This window comes from Protopterus annectens, chromosome 5.part1, assembly GCF_019279795.1.
Source record: "Protopterus annectens isolate FY-2018-M chromosome 5.part1, PAN1.0, whole genome shotgun sequence".
Classification (NCBI taxonomy): Eukaryota; Metazoa; Chordata; order Ceratodontiformes; family Protopteridae; genus Protopterus; species Protopterus annectens.
This window is the reverse complement of record NC_056736.1, coordinates 541,795,038-541,812,046: the sequence shown is the minus strand read 5'-3', so window position 1 is coordinate 541,812,046 and position 17,009 is coordinate 541,795,038. Positions and strand designations below refer to the sequence as shown.

General features: G+C 46.9%; 1 protein-coding gene across 5 annotated transcripts in view; it reads left to right on the top strand.

The window, feature by feature from the left end:
• Nucleotides 1-17,009, top strand: part of FNDC3A (fibronectin type III domain containing 3A) — a 3,267,883-nt gene that overhangs the window by 2,207,391 nt on the left and 1,043,483 nt on the right. For all 5 annotated transcript variants that reach the window (XM_044073165.1, XM_044073164.1, XM_044073166.1 and 2 more), the window contains one exon: nt 2,851-2,989. In XM_044073165.1, coding sequence (XP_043929100.1) covers nt 2,851-2,989 — 139 coding nt within the window. The remainder of the gene's footprint in view (nt 1-2,850; nt 2,990-17,009) is intronic.

The window sequence follows — 17,009 nt, the reverse complement described above, 5'->3', positions numbered from 1 at the left end:
CTTGCTGTGGTATTCAGTTATGGCTTTGAACTGGGAAGTGGCAGCATAAGATATGAAAGGGTAGAGTTTGAAATTGACAATATGGATTTGCTAAGGCTGTGCTAATAACAAGTTGGTTAGATATTTTATGGATGAGAGAAAACATTTCCTAAATGCACTGAAAAAGGAGGTTGGGTTGAGAGGATGACAGTTACCACATGTAGTGGAGTCAGTGATACTAACTTATTGTTTTATTTTCTTCCAGTAAAGCTTAGGTCTGGATGTGAGGCTTCGGCACTGTTGGTTTCTTTTCTGGTAGACTTTGTAATGCTAGGAAGGTTCAATGGAGGTTTTGATTAGGTGGATCACATTTCCAATGTGTTCATGCCTTATCCCTTTCCTTGATATTATCAGTGAGCCGTGATCATTACTGTCCTCTCTGTATGACAGGAAAGAGGGCTTCCACAATATTTAAGAGAGTTGCAGTGAAGTAGTGCAGAGCAAGTGTGGAATTAATATGAGAGTATCAAGGGGACTTGTCACTATTGTTTTGGTGATAACTTAGTTGCAGTGCTTTGTTTTGAAGGAAAGGTCTGCCAGTAATAACTGGTGGATATTTTTTGGTTTTGAATGACCATTCTGAAATAAGTAGACAATGGCCAATTATTCAGTGTTCTTGTGGACTTTTGAGGGGAGATCTCTCTCTCACTTAACGTATCATTAGAGACCCAATTGTTCTGTACCTCCTGTTTCCCTGCAAGTCCAATGTCTACACCAGTACTAGAACTGATCTTGTCTGGGGATGGACTTTTGATGTGCAGTGCATTGAGCTCTCAGCTCATGCACATAGGTTCATAGGTAGGTACTAGGCTATCAGCCCTGGGGCCTATACAAGCCCAGCCAAAAAGGTACTCTGGCTTTTGCCACCCAAGAAAATTATTTTCCTGTGCCACTGTCGAGCAGAGCCACAGAGGTGATCCCCAGGGTGAATTTCCTATTTCCCATCCAATCATCAAGATTTTTCTTGAAGAGTGCTAATGAGGAGCTTTGTTTGATATAGATAGGTAGTTTATTCCAGAGTATGGGAAGTCTCTGGGACAGGAATCTATCCCTCCGGCATGTTCTGTTTAATGTGGTGACAAAGTTTAGGTCCCTAAAGCATGTAGCTCGGAGGGATTGGGATTTCTTTAAGTGGGGCATGTCCAACAGCTCTGGGTTTGACATAGCTTTGTATGTTAGGCAGAGATCACCTCTGAGTAGGCGATATGCGACGGAGTAAAGCTGGAGTGTTTTGAGATGGTCTGCGTAGGGCATCTGTTTGAGGCCGGTAATCTTCTTTGTGAGATATTTCTGCGGCCTTTCCCGTTGTTGTAGATGCCTTGTGAGGTACATACCAAAAGGGGCATTGTACTCTATAATGGGTCTAATGAGTGATGAGTAGAGGGGAACAATGACCTCTTTTTTTCTGGATGAGAAACCTTTTGTGATGAGGTGTTCCACGTAGAAGGATTTCCTGACTACTGTGGCGATGTGATTATCAAAGGAGAGACTACTGTCCACCTGTGTCCCAAGGTCTCTTATCACACTTTCAGTGTTAAGTATACTACCGCCTATGTTGTTGTTCATGGGTACAGAGTTTTTACCAAAGGGGATGACAATGCACTTTTTGGCACTGAGCTTGAGGCCATGGCTTTGACACCAGGCATCTGTCTCATTGAGGCCCTTTTGTAGGATGTCCACATTGTTAGGAGTTTCGATTATGGCTCCTAGTTTGCAGTCATCTGCAAACTTTGTTAGCCAAAGACCTTCTGTGTTAGCCTGTACTTCAGAGAAGTAGATACCAAACAGGAGAGGACCCTGGACTGAACCCTGTGGTACTCCACTTGTCACTGGTCTGAAGTCGGATTTGGACTCTGCTGCTTTCACAGTGTGGGTTCTGTCAGTGAGCCAGTTGGCAACCCATCTTGTGACATAGAGATTTATACCTAGTTTAGTGAGTTTTTCTATAATTCCAGAGTGGGGGATGGTGTCAAAAGCCTTGGCAAGATCTAGATAGGCTGTGTGAACCACCTTACCCTTGTCTACGGCTTTGGTGACTGCTTCAAAGAAGTCTATCAGGTTTAGGAGACATGATCTGCCTTTTACAAACCCGAAGTGGGTGGGATCCAGAGTTTGGAGATTACCAATATCTTTGTTTATAAGTTCCATGATGATATCTTGTTCTTTCCACCTGATGCAACATTAATCTGCGTTTATCACCAGGCTAAATATAAATTGGACTTGACTTAAGCCATTTCTAGCCTGACCAAGTATGCCCCCTCCCCTACTCTCTCCAGCTAGCAGTTTTAATGCCATTTTTAATGCTGTGCCTAAAACAGTTAAAAGTATTGTCAGAACTAGTGGGATGGGATTCCTTTTCCAGCGTAAAAAAACTGTCATAGGGAGGCTTAATTTTCTTGAGCTGAGTAGATCTCCGTTGATGTTGGCTTAGTCTTTAACTTGTTTCACGTATGGGTTCTTAAAAATTCAGTTGTTATGCTTACAGCATGCTATATTTTTAGGAATTAAAGTAGTACATAGCTTGAGCTGTTCATTTGCTTAAACCACGTTGGGTCAGGTAAGTTAAAGGTGGGTATGAGACCAGAAAAAGTAAAAAGAAAATTATATAATGCTTGAAATAGAAATACGGGATCAGTAAGAGGGCCATGCAGAGACCACCTTTAGTGGTATTTTTTCTAAGACCGTGTGACATCTGCTTATTAGATATTAATTTTATCAGAATTGAGGGGTACAAAATTGGAAATTTAAGTATTTAACATACAGTAATTGCTTCCTGACTGTAATCTGTGTTGCTTGCTGTTTTGCTTCCAGATTTGTAGCAGAATATAATTCTTTACAAGGCACACCATCAGAAGCTGTCAGTTTTACTACAGCAAGCTGCGAACCAGATTCTCCATTTCCTCCAAAGTTACTAAATCGGACCAAAAACACTATTACATTGCAGTGGAAGGTGAGATCAAAATATGTGAAAAAGATGCATTTTAGAGAGCAGTTTACTTTGTAGTGAGGGGACAGAGGGATTATTGATTTAGTAACAGTACATTTCAAATGGTGTTTTTGTATACAGGTATGAAGTTTTTGTGTCCAGCGTGCAAAGGTTGTATATATCCTCTGAATTTCTCACCAAGTAAACTAAATTTGTTGATCCTGCTTACCAGGTTCCCACCATTTGCTTCTGTTCTAAGAATTCAGTATAATTTTCTTTACTCTTGGGTTGTCTGCAGCAGCAGTGCTTATTAGAATCCCTGATTATCTACTCACTAGAGTGCATAATGCTGTTTATTTTATTGTATGTTATTATGTATCTGTTGTTTTTTTTTTAATCCAGTATATTATTTATCTTGTTTTCTGCATTGTCAGTACTATCATTCCTGTAACTTTGGTATTAGGCTGTTTCATGTACTCGTGTTTCTGTTCAGACATTTATCATTTCCTAAATCTTTGCATTTTGTTTCTATTCAGTATACGCTGTTTAACTGCTTACTTATGTGAAGAAATGTGTATTAGTTGCTTGCATTTTTATATAGTCATATTGTCTGAAAAGGATTCAGATTTGATCAGTATATTTACCTAATTAAACATTAAATGGATAAAATAAAATAAAAAAAATCTTTTGGCAGGCCATTAACAGTTAAAGCTTGGCAGGCAAAAGTATTCAACTGTTACATGCTGTTTTATTGTCATCTTTAAATGCATTTATCCAAAAATTATTTGTTGGTGGTGTTTTTATAGAACCTATTAATCTGTTTTCTTTGTACCTGGAGTGCCTGGTTGACATTGTGTGAGCCTTTAGTCTTTTCAGTTCTGTAATAAAATTTCATAGTATTCCTCTAAATGTTAGATGGTCTATTTCTTTGCATTGAACATTGGGGTTTGTTTTCAGGGGATTGTAAGTACACATTCAGTAGACCCTTTTCTAGCACTGTTGCTCATCTGCATATTGTGTCGCCTACATGTAGTCATCCACTTTTTCCTCCAAAAAAATACTACATAGTAAAGGGCCTAGCACTGAGCCCTCTCACACAACACTAGTTGTGTGCAATATCTGAGAGTATTCCCCGATACAAACCTTACACAGTCTTCTTTCAACCACCCAGCGTTTGATCTACTTAGTTATATAATCTTTTTCTAGTTCTTTTAGTATCCCCAGCATACCTACATTTCTGATTGTATAGTATGATGTCCTTCCATTCACGTGTTGCAGTATTTGTAACCTCTGGGATTCCGTGCCTTGGGTAGCCTGACGTCCGGCCTTTATCCAAAAGCACACACGTATACTCCTTGCATAATGTAGAGCATGAAGGTGACGTCCACACGTACCATCCTAGGAACTTCTTTATCACCAGTCCGAACATCTGTCAATCATTGGTCAGAACGCGTACTTCTTTGCAGCCAGTCCGAATGTATCTCTCAATCATCAGTCTGAACATTTACATCCTGTTTGCTAGTCTCCGAGCTGTTGCAGACAAATGCCCTGTTGGGTTTATTTTTTTTCGACTTTTGGTTGCATCTGAGGTTAATGTCATCCAGGAAGGATAAATGCCAGTGCGGGGGACAGACTCCCCATAAACACCACCACAAACAGGCTTGTCAGGTTATTTCTGATCTCCCGGATTCTGAGGGAAAGACTTCAGCTCTTACCCTGTTAGAGTCTTCCTGTCAGGTGGTTCATCATTCCATCAAGTATAGTTATATGATGCAGCAGATGCCTCTTCTAGGGCTGCTGCTCTTGGCTCAATGATGAAGAGGTATTCTTGGCTTTGGCTTCAACCATTGTCTGATGATGTCAAGGGTAAGTTGATGAACCCCCCCTCTGGATAATAAACATTTGTTTGGGGAAGCTGCTGCTGGTTTAAGTTTCTTCAGGATAAGGGGAAGGCCTTACAGGAACTCAAACGTGTTTGTCTCTTCTGTTCCTAAATTTCAGAGAAATTACCCCAATATGCCAGCCTTTGTTCAAAGGCAATCTCGCCCTCTTACTAAGGGCAAAAAGAGTGGCAAATGGGCTCCTCCTGCTAAGGCTACTCAGACTTCAGTAGTCTTCCTTTCCAGATAAACCAGGTGCTGTCTGACTATCTGTCTCTTCCCAACCATGTCCCTCTTTCTCTTTGCCTTTCTCTCTCTCTCTGTTCTGTTTGGCTTCAGATTACTCAAGATTCTTGGCTTCTGTCCTTAATTCACCAAGGGAATTTCTTGGTGTGGAAATCCCATCCCCCTTTTATGGATATTCCTCAGCCTCCTCGGGAATAACTCCCTTTTTCCCAGAGGTACTTTGAAACCTTTTAACTCAGGTTACTAGACAAGGGGTGCCTGTGTCTCAAATGGGTAGGAGGGTTTACTCCAGAATGTTTCTAGATCCGAAGTAGTTAACTTCATTTGTGCATCAACCTGTGGGTTATCGAATCCATATCGGATCCGAGCCGGCAGTTTCCAGCAGCTAAGATCCGAGCTCCAGGCTCCTCCCCCTTACCCATAACTCCCTGCCATCCCTTCCTGACCCCAGATCTAGTTTGCCGCGGTTTGAACAGCAGCTTGATCTTGAGCGTCTGAGTTTTCCTGAGACTTCTTGTGAGAAAAATCCTTCTATTTTTTAACTTTCTTAAAGTTTTGGGTGAATTTTGAGTGTTGGAACTAGTTTAGTTTTAGTTTTAGAGTGTTCCCTCGGGTTTTGAGTTTCCTCCCCCTTGTTTCTTAGAGTGTTAGGGTGTGTTTGTGTGTGTGGTCTTGGGGCCTAGTGCTTGTGTTTTAGTCGAATGTCTGAGGCCTCCAAGACATTCTTCTCTAAATGTACCGAGTGTGGCCATAAGCTTTCCCCGGCTGATGGCCACACTCGGTGCATTTTATGCCTTGGGGTTGAACACCTATCTTCTGGCTGTACTATTTGTGCAGCGTTCAACCCCAGGGCTATCAGGGACCAGAGGTCGAAGGTGATCCTGGCGGGACTTCTGCCCCCAGACTCTGCTCCGTCCTCCGGCCCCTCCGTGGTTCCTGCCGCGGCTGCGGCAGCATCCACGGACCCTTCCCTTCGCCAGGACTCAACCTCCCTCTTCGGGCCAGGAGGATAGGGAAGCTAGGAGGGAGAAGCGCCGCGAGAAATACAAGCGGCGGGCCGAGGCCTCTGCCTCGGCCCCGCCGGCCAAGCGGGTCTCTCCCCCCCGGGACGGCCGGGCCTTCTCCTTCTTGGCTCCGTTCTCCCTGCTTTTCGCCGGGGCCGGAGGAGGAGGAGACCCGATCTCCCTCGAGGTCATCGAGGCGGCACTCCCGTCCCGCCTCGGTGGCCTCTTCCAGGTCGACCAGAAGCCTTACAGATGCAGACTTGGACCGGGTTAAGATGAGAAGGTTCCTCCAGGCCCAGCTGCAGATGGGAGTGCTCCTGCCTCCCCCCCTTTTCACCCCGATAGCTCCTTCCCCGGGGTCTTCGGAGCCGAGTAGCGTCGGAGCCGGGGGGTGCCGGCGCCAGTAGTCTCGGGTACTTTGGCGCCGACAGTACTCTCGAGTCTGTCGGGTCCCTTTTCTATGGATCCTAGCTCTCGGAGCCGAGAGCTGAGCTTCGGATCCGAGGTGGTCAGTGTGCCTTCGGCTCCGACTAGGTCGGAGCATACCGGCCCTTCGGATCCGATGGCTTCGGCTCCGGCCCCGATCTGCCCGTCGGATCCGATGGAGAGTCGGCTCTCGGATCCTAGGGGGAGCGACTCTCCTTCGGCATTCGACGTGGTAGAGAGGGTTCTGTCGATGGAATCCAGGCCCCCGGCCTTAGCTATGGTTCCGCCCTGCAGTCCCTCACAGATGGGCCCGACTTCCATCACCCGGCCCCAGGGACAGCCTGCTCAGACGTCCCAGATAGTTCCCTTGTTGGAACTAGATGTGGCTGGTGAGGCCTCCTCAGACAGCCCCCCTGAGGAGGTCCCTCACAAGCGCAAGCGCAAAAGGAGGCACTTGGACTCCCCCGAGTCCTTGACTGAGGACACAGACTTGGAGGAAGGGGAAGGCTCCCCAAGATCACCCCCCAAAGACGTCTCATTTGGAGACATCATGGAGATGCTCAGGATCGGGGGGGGGTGGTCTGCCCCAAAGCCTACCTCGGACGAGTCTGTGTTCCTGGAGGTGTTTGAAGCAGGCCCGTCTACCTCTTGGGTGTCCCCTCCGGCCGATCCCCTGGTAGATCTGATCACTACCAGGGCTTGGAAGGAGCCGGACACTGTGGATCCCGTCCCTAAGAGGCCTGACAGAATTTTCAGCCCGCCTTCGGACAGGTCTCATTGGAGCAAGGGAACCCCTGTAGATGCCATGTTGGTGGCGGCGGCCACCAAGAGGGAACTGCCCCAGGAGAGTCCCTCGGTCCATCCCCCTGACAGGGAGTCCCAGGCGATGGACCGTTTGGGGAAGCGGATGTTTGCTTCAGCCACCTTCTCCATAAGGTCGCTGAACTACATGGCACATGTCATACGGCTCCAGCGGGATCTTATCAAAGAATACGCCGGGTTGCCCCTAGAGTCCATGTCGGCAGAGGACAAACAGGTGTACTCTACCCGAATGGCAACTCCCAGGTCGATTTCCAGAACCTCTATGCGGCTGTTGTCCCAAGCTATGGAAGGGGCCGCTAGAGCTAGCAGAGCGGGTGTCATGCTACAGCAACAGGCCTGGCTCCGCCACTGTGATTTTGCGGAACCCTTCAAGGCATCATTCGCTAATGCCCCGTTTGATGGTTCTGCCCTTTTTGGCAAGACCGTACGCGATACCTTGGTCCAGAGCGAGAAAGATGGGAAGACATTGTGTGCCGTCGGAGTCCGCTTCTCTGCTCCCCAGAGGTCCTTCTCGAAGAACCAAAAGGGGCAGAAGAAGATGTGGTTCCGAAAGTCTCAGCAATCCCGTTTTGCTCCAGACTCCCCGTCCTTCAGAGGCAGAGGAGGACAGGGTGGATGCCGCCCTAGAGGCAGAGGGGGCCCGAAGAACTTTGGGTCCAGAGAACCTTTCTCTGATCGGCCCACGCAGCAACCCTGAGGGGTTACCCGACTGCTCCACTCTGGAGGCAGTCAGGGGGCATTTCTCGAAGCACCTAGCAGCTTGGGAGTCCATCATGACAGACCGCTGGGTGCTTTGGATCATATCCAGAGGCTACGAGATTCTGTTTCTCCATCCCCCTCTCAGACCCAGATTCCTCCCCGATGTCCCACCCGATCAGAGGGAGGCCGCAGCCACAGAAATTCGGCAGCTGCTAGAAAAAGGAGCGATCCAGCATGTCCCCCCAGACAAGTACGGATCGGGCTTTTACTCCCGGTTCTTCTTGGTGCCAAAAAAGACGGGGGACTTAAGGCCAATCCTCGACTTATCCCTATTGAACCTGGCAATAGCCAAAGAAAAGTTCCGGATGGTCACTCTTCAATCCATTCTCCCCCTTTTGCAGGAGAACGACTGGATGTGCTCCATAGACCTCAAGGATGCGTACTACCACATCTTAATGGACAGACGATCCAGGAGGTTTCTACGCTTCCGGCTAGGAGACAGTCACTATCAGTTCAGGGTCCTCCCCTTTGGTCTCACCACAGCCCCCAGGGTGTTCACCAAGGTGTTAGCGGTAGTAGCGGCCCACCTGAGACTCCAGGGAATTCAGGTCTTTCCGTACCTGGACGACTGGCTCCTGACCGCCCCCACACGGCATCTACTCTGCACAGCCAGAAATTTCTTCCTTCGCTTAGCTCCCCGGCTGGGAAGTCCTCCCTGCTCCCGACTCAGGTCATAGATTTTATCGGAGCCAGGGTAGACACAAACCAGCTCTTAGTTTTCTTAACTCCGGACCGGTTGCAATCCCTAAAACTACATGTGCAGGCCATTCTTCATTGTCCGACCCATCCGGCAGAACTGGTCCTGAGGGCCCTAGGCTCCATGGCGGCTACCATCAATCTCCTTCCCATGGCGCGCCTAAAGATGAGAATTCTGCAATGGACACTCCAAGTCCAATGGTCCTTCCTACGTTTTCCCCTAAGCCATCCTGTCCCTCTCAGCAGGGTTTGCAGGAGTGCCCTCTTATGATGGCTCCAGTCTCCGGACCTCCAAAGGAGCACCCCTTCTCTATGTCCCCTCCCCTAGCCACGGTGACCACGGACGCCTCTCGCCTCGGGTGGGGGGGCATTGTTGCGGCAGGACCATCCAGGGCACGTGGAACCAGACGGAGACCTCACTGCATATCAATGTCGTGGAGATGAGGGCGGTGCTGTTAGCGTTGCAAGCACTTCAGAGCCTTCTTCTCGTCGGGACGATTGTGATTCAGACGGACAACATGTCTGTCGTTTGGTATATCAACAAACAAGGGGGAACCAGGTCCTATCCACTTTGTCGAGAGGCCATGAGAGTTTGGGAATGGGCGATTTCCACCAACCGCTTTCACGTAGCGATGCACAGGGTCGGTCCAACATCCTAGCGGACAGACTGAGTCGCACCATCCTCTCCCCGTACGAGTGGTCTCTGAATCCGAATGTAGCGAAGCAGATCTTCTGCAAATGGGGTCAACCTTGTTGCGATCTTTTCGCCTCTCCTTCAAACATGACGTGCGACACCTACTTCGCTCTAATTCCCCCACCCGGGGAATCACCAAGAGACGCTCTGGTGCATGCTTGGCCTCCCGGTCTTCTTTATGCTTATCCACCCCTTCCCCTGATGCTCATATTTTCTGCAGAAAGCCAGACGGTTGGGGTGCATGATAATCCTCATTGCCCCATTCTGGCCTCGTCAGGCATGGTTCCCTTATCTGTGGTCTCATCTAGTGAATCCTCCCTGGATTCTAGATCCCCTTCCGGATCTGATATCTCACCCCCTGGGCCTACCAACCCCGAACCTGGACAACCTCAAGCTCACAGCTTGGTTGATCCAGTTCCACTGTTAGTTCGGACTCCCGGTATCTCTTCCCAGGTCAAAGCGATCCTAGTGGCGGCCCAAAAGCTGTCTACTAGGAAGGTTTATCATAGCAAATGGAAACGTTTTTCTATTTGGGCTGAACATCAGAACCTAGATCCTTTCACAGTTCCGTTACCAGCTGTGATGGATTTTCTGTCGGGACTGTTTGATAAAGGTGCTAGCTCTTCCACAGTCAAAGTACAGTTGGCGGCTATCGCTCATTACCACGTTGGACGTGATCTTGGCCCTCTGACTTCATCCAGATTATGTAAGGCCTTCTTAAAAGGCACTTTCCTACTAGGGCCTCCAGTGAAAGATGTGATCCCTCCTTGGGACTTATCGCTGGTGCTCCAGGCCTTAACAGCTTCTCCCTTTGAGACTGCTGCCTCAGTAGATTTCAAGTTCTTGTCCTGGAGAACGGCCTTTCTTGTCGCTATCATGTCGGCAAAAAGGGTTTCGGAGCTTAAAGCCCTTTGTGCCAAGCCTCCATACTTGATTTTTCCACAAGGATAGGGTATTCCTCAGGACCAATCCCTCTTTTCTCCCCAAAATTGCTTCCGAAACTAATATTAATCAGTCTATTAATTTGCCAGTCTTCTTCCCCAATTACCAAAATAAGGGCAAATTCAAATTACACTCTTTGGATGTACACAGACAGTTGAGATTTTATCTGCACAGGACAGCCAGTCATGTTCAGATCAGTTATTTGTGTCCTTTGCTAAAATCCAGTTTGGGGAAAGCTGTTTCTAAAGTCACACTATCCAGGTGGATTTCTCAGTGTATTCTCTTGGCTTATGAGAGTTCTGGCAGGCCTGCTCCTCAGGGAGTCCATGCCCATTCAACTCGGTCTGTTTCTCCCTCTGCTGCTTTTCGGGCTAGAGTTTTGTTGGATGACATTTGCTCAGCTGCCATGTGGGCCTCATCTCACACTTTTATAAACCACTACAAGTTAGATCTGGTTTCCAGAGGGAGAGCATCCTTTGGCTCCGCAGTGCTCCAGAACATCCTTCCTTGAGGGCCTCCCAAGATTCAGGTAGCTGGGGACTCTGTCCCATAGGTTGATGCACAAATGAAGTTAACTACTTCAGATTAAGAAGTTATGTACTCACCATAACGTTCCATCTGAGTAGGTAAACTTCATTTGTCAGCAACCGTCCCTCCCTCCGTCCCCCTGTCCTCTTCAGATGTTTTTGATGTTCCTGCTTCTCGGTAGGTTGTACCCGGTTTACCCTAGACAGGTTGTGATTGCAAGCCTTGTTTTTAGGCAAACTCGATCTGAGGTCAGGAAGGGATGGCAGGGAGTTATGGGTAAGGGGGAGGAGCTTGGAGCTCGGATCTTAGCTGCTGGAAACTGCCGGCTCGGATCCGAAATGGATCCGATAACCCATAGGTTGCTGACAAATGAAGATGTTCTTCATACCACATTGCTGCAGTCCTAACACTTGGGTAGTCCGCTGTCCCAGTCGGCCCGAATACCAAAGTATATGGCTGACGTCGGTCAAGGCGCATTAGTCTGACGTCAGGACGTCAGGGTACAAATGCGCATGACCGACGTCATATCCTCAGTCTTTTTTGCCGCATGGTCCGATGCAGAAGCAGTTTTGCAAGTGCAGGTTGGCGTTCTGAGATTTTCCGAAGTCGGAGTTTCAGACCGAATCCAAGTTGGCTAAGTACCCCGTTGGGGATTATTTTGTTTTTCTTGCCTCAGTATTTTACGGATGTCAGAAAAAGTGAATAACTGTATTTCTTGTGGGAAACAGATACCTCATAGGGATTACCATACCTTGTGTATACCTTGCTTAGGGCCTGAGCACGGCGTTGTTGGCTGTCGCTCTTGTGCTAGATTTAATAACGCACTATAAAGAGAAGATTAGATTGTGCCAGGTTAGTTTTGGGAAGCGGTGTAATTATAAAATGCCATCGGATGCTCCGGCGCCGCTTCAAAAAGCGCAAGGACAAAACAGCAAAGCCTAGGCTGGAAGAACCGTCCGTCCCGGACGTCGGTTCTTTAGAGGGCTCGGTGGAGCCAGGGGTTCAGCCAGAAATTTCTTTGGAATCCCAGGGAGAGACTTTATTACTGCAAGATGTGACCTCTCAGGAGGTAGGCCAGGCGGAAGGGGCTTCTCAGGTAGCTGTTCTTCCCTCCCTTCCTAAGGTGGTTAGGCCCTCCCTGCTGTTTCCAAGGCTTCTCCCAGGGGCAGGCCAGGTTTTGTTTCAGGAGTTACCCCTAGTTCTTCAGGGTCTGTACCTAAGAAGCATATGCTTAAGATGGCAGAAGATTTGATTACAATGATTAGAGGGTCTATGCCCCCTCCTGATAAGAGGCCTAGGGTGGAACCTGAGCTTGGGAGTTTTGAGCAGTGTTCGGATGCTTCTAAGTCTTGACTGAAGACTTGCAGGAGTATTCCCCTTACTCTGATTCTGATGTAGATGATTCTACTCCTTCTGCTTCTCCTCCTGAGGATTTTTCATTTTCAGAGACTCTTCATTCCATGAGGGAACATTTTAAATGGGAAGGTCAGGATTTCTCTGATTCCAGGAAAAGGCTTAGGGAATTTTTGTTTCTACCCCAGCATAGGCCTTTAGCTATACCTCCTGTTCTAGATGTGGTAGAGGATGTTTTTGCAGAGGCTTCTCTGAACCCTGACTCTTTGCCTCCTGCTCCAGTTAAACCGGATAGATATTATAGGGTGCCTGAAGCTCATAAGTATCTTTTTAAGAGTCCTAGGGCAGACCCAGAAACTGTTTCACAGGGGCCTAAAGGTGTTAAGGCTTCTGTTGTTAAAAATCCTGTTCTTCCAGATAAAGAGGCTAGGGCTTTGGATAGATGGGGAAAGAAAGTGTATACTTCTTCCACTTTGGCCATGAGAGCTTTGAATTGCCAGTTTCACATGTTGAAATACCAAAATTATCTCCTTTCACAATTAAAGTCTAAGGTAGATGCTTTGGCGGAAGGTATTGAGTGTAAAGAGTTGCAGGATTTAGTTCATGTTTCTGAACAGGTGGGTAAGCATTCTTTGCAATGTGGTTTTGATGCTGTGCAGGCCTCTTGAGGGTGGCTGCCACTGGTTCGGTTCTTCGCAGGCACGCCTGGTTGAGGGATCAGAATTTAGCTGAGCATGTGAAAACAAGGATTTTAGATGCTCCTTTACAATCTGATGTGTTGTTTGGTTCGCCTGTGGAAGCAGTTCTAAAGAAAATGGAAGACAAGGCTAAGTCTATGCAGACTGTTAAAGATTTTTTGCAGGTTCAGCCTCCGAAGTTTAGTAGAAATTGGCCTACCAAGGGGTGGACATATCCTGCTTATGATTCCCAGTCTAGGGGTAGGTCTAGACGTGGTAGAGGCAGAGCTCAAGGTTCTTTTAGGCCTAGAACAGGAGTTCACCTGCTCAGTCTTCTGGTGAGGGCAGGGGTCAGTCCTTTCGTAAACAGACACAATGACCTGCCTTTTCAGCTGCCAGAATCTTCTCGTCTGGCAGCACCTTTGGGAGGAAGGTTGGCACTTTTCAAAGAAAACTGGAGTTTAATTACACAAGACAGATAGGTATTGGATATCATTCACCACGGTTACAGGTTTTATTTCCATACCTTGCCTCCTTTCAAAGGCATGCCAGACATTCCTCCTCAACAAAGGAAAGAGGCTCACAAGCAAATTTCTCTGTTGCTCCAAATAGGGGCCATTCAGCCGGTTCCTGTGCCAGAAAGGGGCCTAGGATTTTATTCTCGCCTGTTCCTAGTACCAAAAAGCGGGAACACTTGGAGACCCATTTTGGATCTGCCTATCCTCCACACTTATCTGGACATTCCCAAGTTCAAAATGGTCGCGTTACAACAGCTTTTACCTCTGCTGGGCAAAGATCACTGGATGGTAACTTTGGATCTCAAGGAAGCTTACCTTCATGTTCCTATCAGACTAATTTGCAGGAAATATCTGCGTTTTCGAGCTGGGAATTCTCATTATCAGTTCTCTGCATTGCCCTTTGGCTTATCTACTGCCCAGAGTATTCACAAAGGTTCTGGCTCCAGTGATAGCTTTCTTCAGGCTAAAAGGAATACAAATCTATCCTTATTTGGACGATTGCCTGATTCTGGCTCAAGGAAGGGGCGTGCTTCTTCAGCATTTGGAATATGTGATAGCAGTGCTAAGATGCCTAGGGTATTCTGTGAACGAAATAAAGTCCAGTCTAGTACCCTCTCAAGACATGTGCTTTCTGGGTGTGAGACTGAATACAGCAACAGATGGCCTTTTTAACCCCGGACAAACAAAAGAATCTTTCTCTTTACTTCCATCGACTATCTCATCAGTCCGGGCTGACTGCAAGGACAGTCCTTCAAGCCTTAGGGTTCATGGCATCTTGTATTCTGGTACTTCCCAATGCCAAACTGCATATGAGGAAGCTACAATGGTATCTCAAAAATGTATGGACACAGCACTGCCAGGATTTGGACACTGTCATTCAAATAATACCTTGCATTCAAAAGGAATTTTTGTGGTGGGCTCAGGAATGTCACCTAAACAAGGGACTGTCTGTGACCCGGCCAGAGGCGAGTCAGATTCTAACGACAGATGCCTCAGACACAGCTTGGGGAGCTCATCTGAATGGAAAGTGGATACAAGACAAGTGGCCTGCCAGACTGCAGCATCTACATATCAACATGAAGGAGATGTTAGCAGTCCAGTTTGCATTACTGGCTTTCAAGGATTTACTTCTTCCAGGGCAGGTGTTGATTCTAACAGACAACACAACTGTCATGTGGTACATCAACAAACAAGGGGGAACACATTCTTATCCTCTATGCAGGCAAGCAATGATTTTGTGGGAGACTGCGTTAAGCTTGCAGCTGAATCTTCAAGCAAGGTTTCTGCCAGGAGCACAGAACTCCTTAGCAGATGTGTTAAGCAGGCAAATCAGGGATCCCCACGAGTGGAAACTGGATCTTCATGTATTTCAGACATTGACAGTGTCATGGGGAACTCCAGACATAGATCTGTTCGCTTCTCCACTGAACCACCAGCTGCCAAAGTTCTGCACGAAAAGGTTTCATCACACAGCCTGGAAAGTGGATGCTCTTTCTTTCAGTTGGAAAAATCTTCATGTGTATGCCTTTCCACCTCTGCCTCTCCTCCCAAAGGTACTTCTAAAGGTCAGACAAGACAAGCCAAGGATGATTTTAATAGCTCCAGATTGGCCTCGGCAGCACTGGTACCCATTGCTGAGGAGTCTGGTAAGGAAGCCTCCATGGCCCTTACCTTTGATTCCACACCTATTGTCTCAGAAGGACGGGCATCTGCTCAATGTCAAGCTTCGCTCTCTTCATCTAACAGCTTGGCATATTCTGTTTTGAACCATAGCAGGTCTCAGCTTCCTCAACAAGTTTTGAATGTGATTATGGAAGCCAGAAGACCTAGTACAAGGAAAGTGTACGCAGGAAAATGGAAGAGATTTTTATTTTGGTGTGCAGCAAAGGATTTGGATGTTTCTGAGCCAAATTTGAGTGTGGCTCTTCAATATCTTATTGAGTTATTGGACAAAGGTTTGTCTTTTTCTTCCATTAAGATTCATGCTGCAGCAATTTCAGCTCACTATGATTGTGACCCACCATTGTTTTCTCATCCTTTGTTCAAGCAATTTCTTAGAGGGGCAAAGAATATAAGACCCCCACGTAGAGCTCCTACTCCTGCTTGGGACCTCAATTTTGTGTTGGAGAAACTCACTCTACAACCTTTTGAGCCTGCAGCTACTGCTGAATTGAAATATTTGTCATGGAAGACTGCTTTTTGTTAGCCATTACATCTGCAAGAAGGGTGTCTGAATTGCAGGCCCTTATGGCGGTTGAGCCTTTCCTGATTTTTCATAAGGATAGGGTATCTTTACGTACTAATCCTTCCTTTATGCCTAAAGTGGTTTCTAGTGTGGCTTTTAACCAAACTATTCATTTGCCTACCTTTTATGCAGATCCCCAAAATAAGGGGAAAAGATTTTGCACACTTTAGATGTACACAGGCAGTTGCGTTATTATTTAAGCAGGACTAAGGATTTTAGGCAGTCTCAGCAGTTGTTTGTTTCTTTTGCTTTGAGTTCTCAGGGCAAGCCTGTGTCAAAACAAACTATTTCTAAGTGGATTGGGTTTTGCATTGCATTTTGTTATTCCCATCATGGCAAGGAGATTCCAGCTGGGATTAGGCCTCATTCCACTAGGGCTACTGCCACTTCAACAGCATTTCTAAGGGGTGGCAACTAAGGATATTTTGGAGGCAGCTACTTGGAGTTCAGTGCATACTTTCTCTAAGCATTACCACCTTCCTCTCTACTCTAAATCTAGGGCTGGTTTTGCCACGGCTATTTTGCAGGGCATGTTGTCAGCTCCTGCTTCCTTATGATTTGCCAGCCTCCCTTACCTCTGCTTTGGGATTCTACCCAAGTGTTAGGACTGCAGCAATGTGGTATGAAGAACATAGTACAGTTTTGTACCTACCTAAATGTAGATGTTCAAGATCCACATTGCTGCAGTCCAATTACCTCCCTCCTTCCCCTCTGTGTTTAGGGGTGATTGTGTGGGTGAGGTTATACTCTTGTAAATTTGTATATATTGTATATATATTTGGTGTAGGAGTGTGTGGTGTTTTTTGGTTTTAGCCTTATCTTTTTAGGGTCTTCTGACATCTGGGGCAAGAAAAGACTGAGGATATGACGTCGGTCATGCGCATTTGTAACCTGACGTCCTGACGTCAGACTAATGCGCCTTGACCGACGTCAGCCATATACTTTGGTATTCGGGCCGACTGGGACAGCGGACTACCCAAGTGTTAGGACTGCAGCAACGTGGATCTTCGAACATCTACATTTATGGTAGGTACAAAACTGTACTTTTACCTACTCAGATGGAACGTTATGGTGAGTACATAACTTCTTATACCAGTTCTAAACCTCTCTCATCTAAACACTTTTTTGAAGGTGCCCACTTTTCAAGTGTTGTTCCTTCAGACTCTGTTTCCTGTTTTGCTTCCACAATTTATACGGTGTTTCTGGATCTCAAGGATGCTTATCTCTATATTCTAATTCATGCCCTTTTCAGGA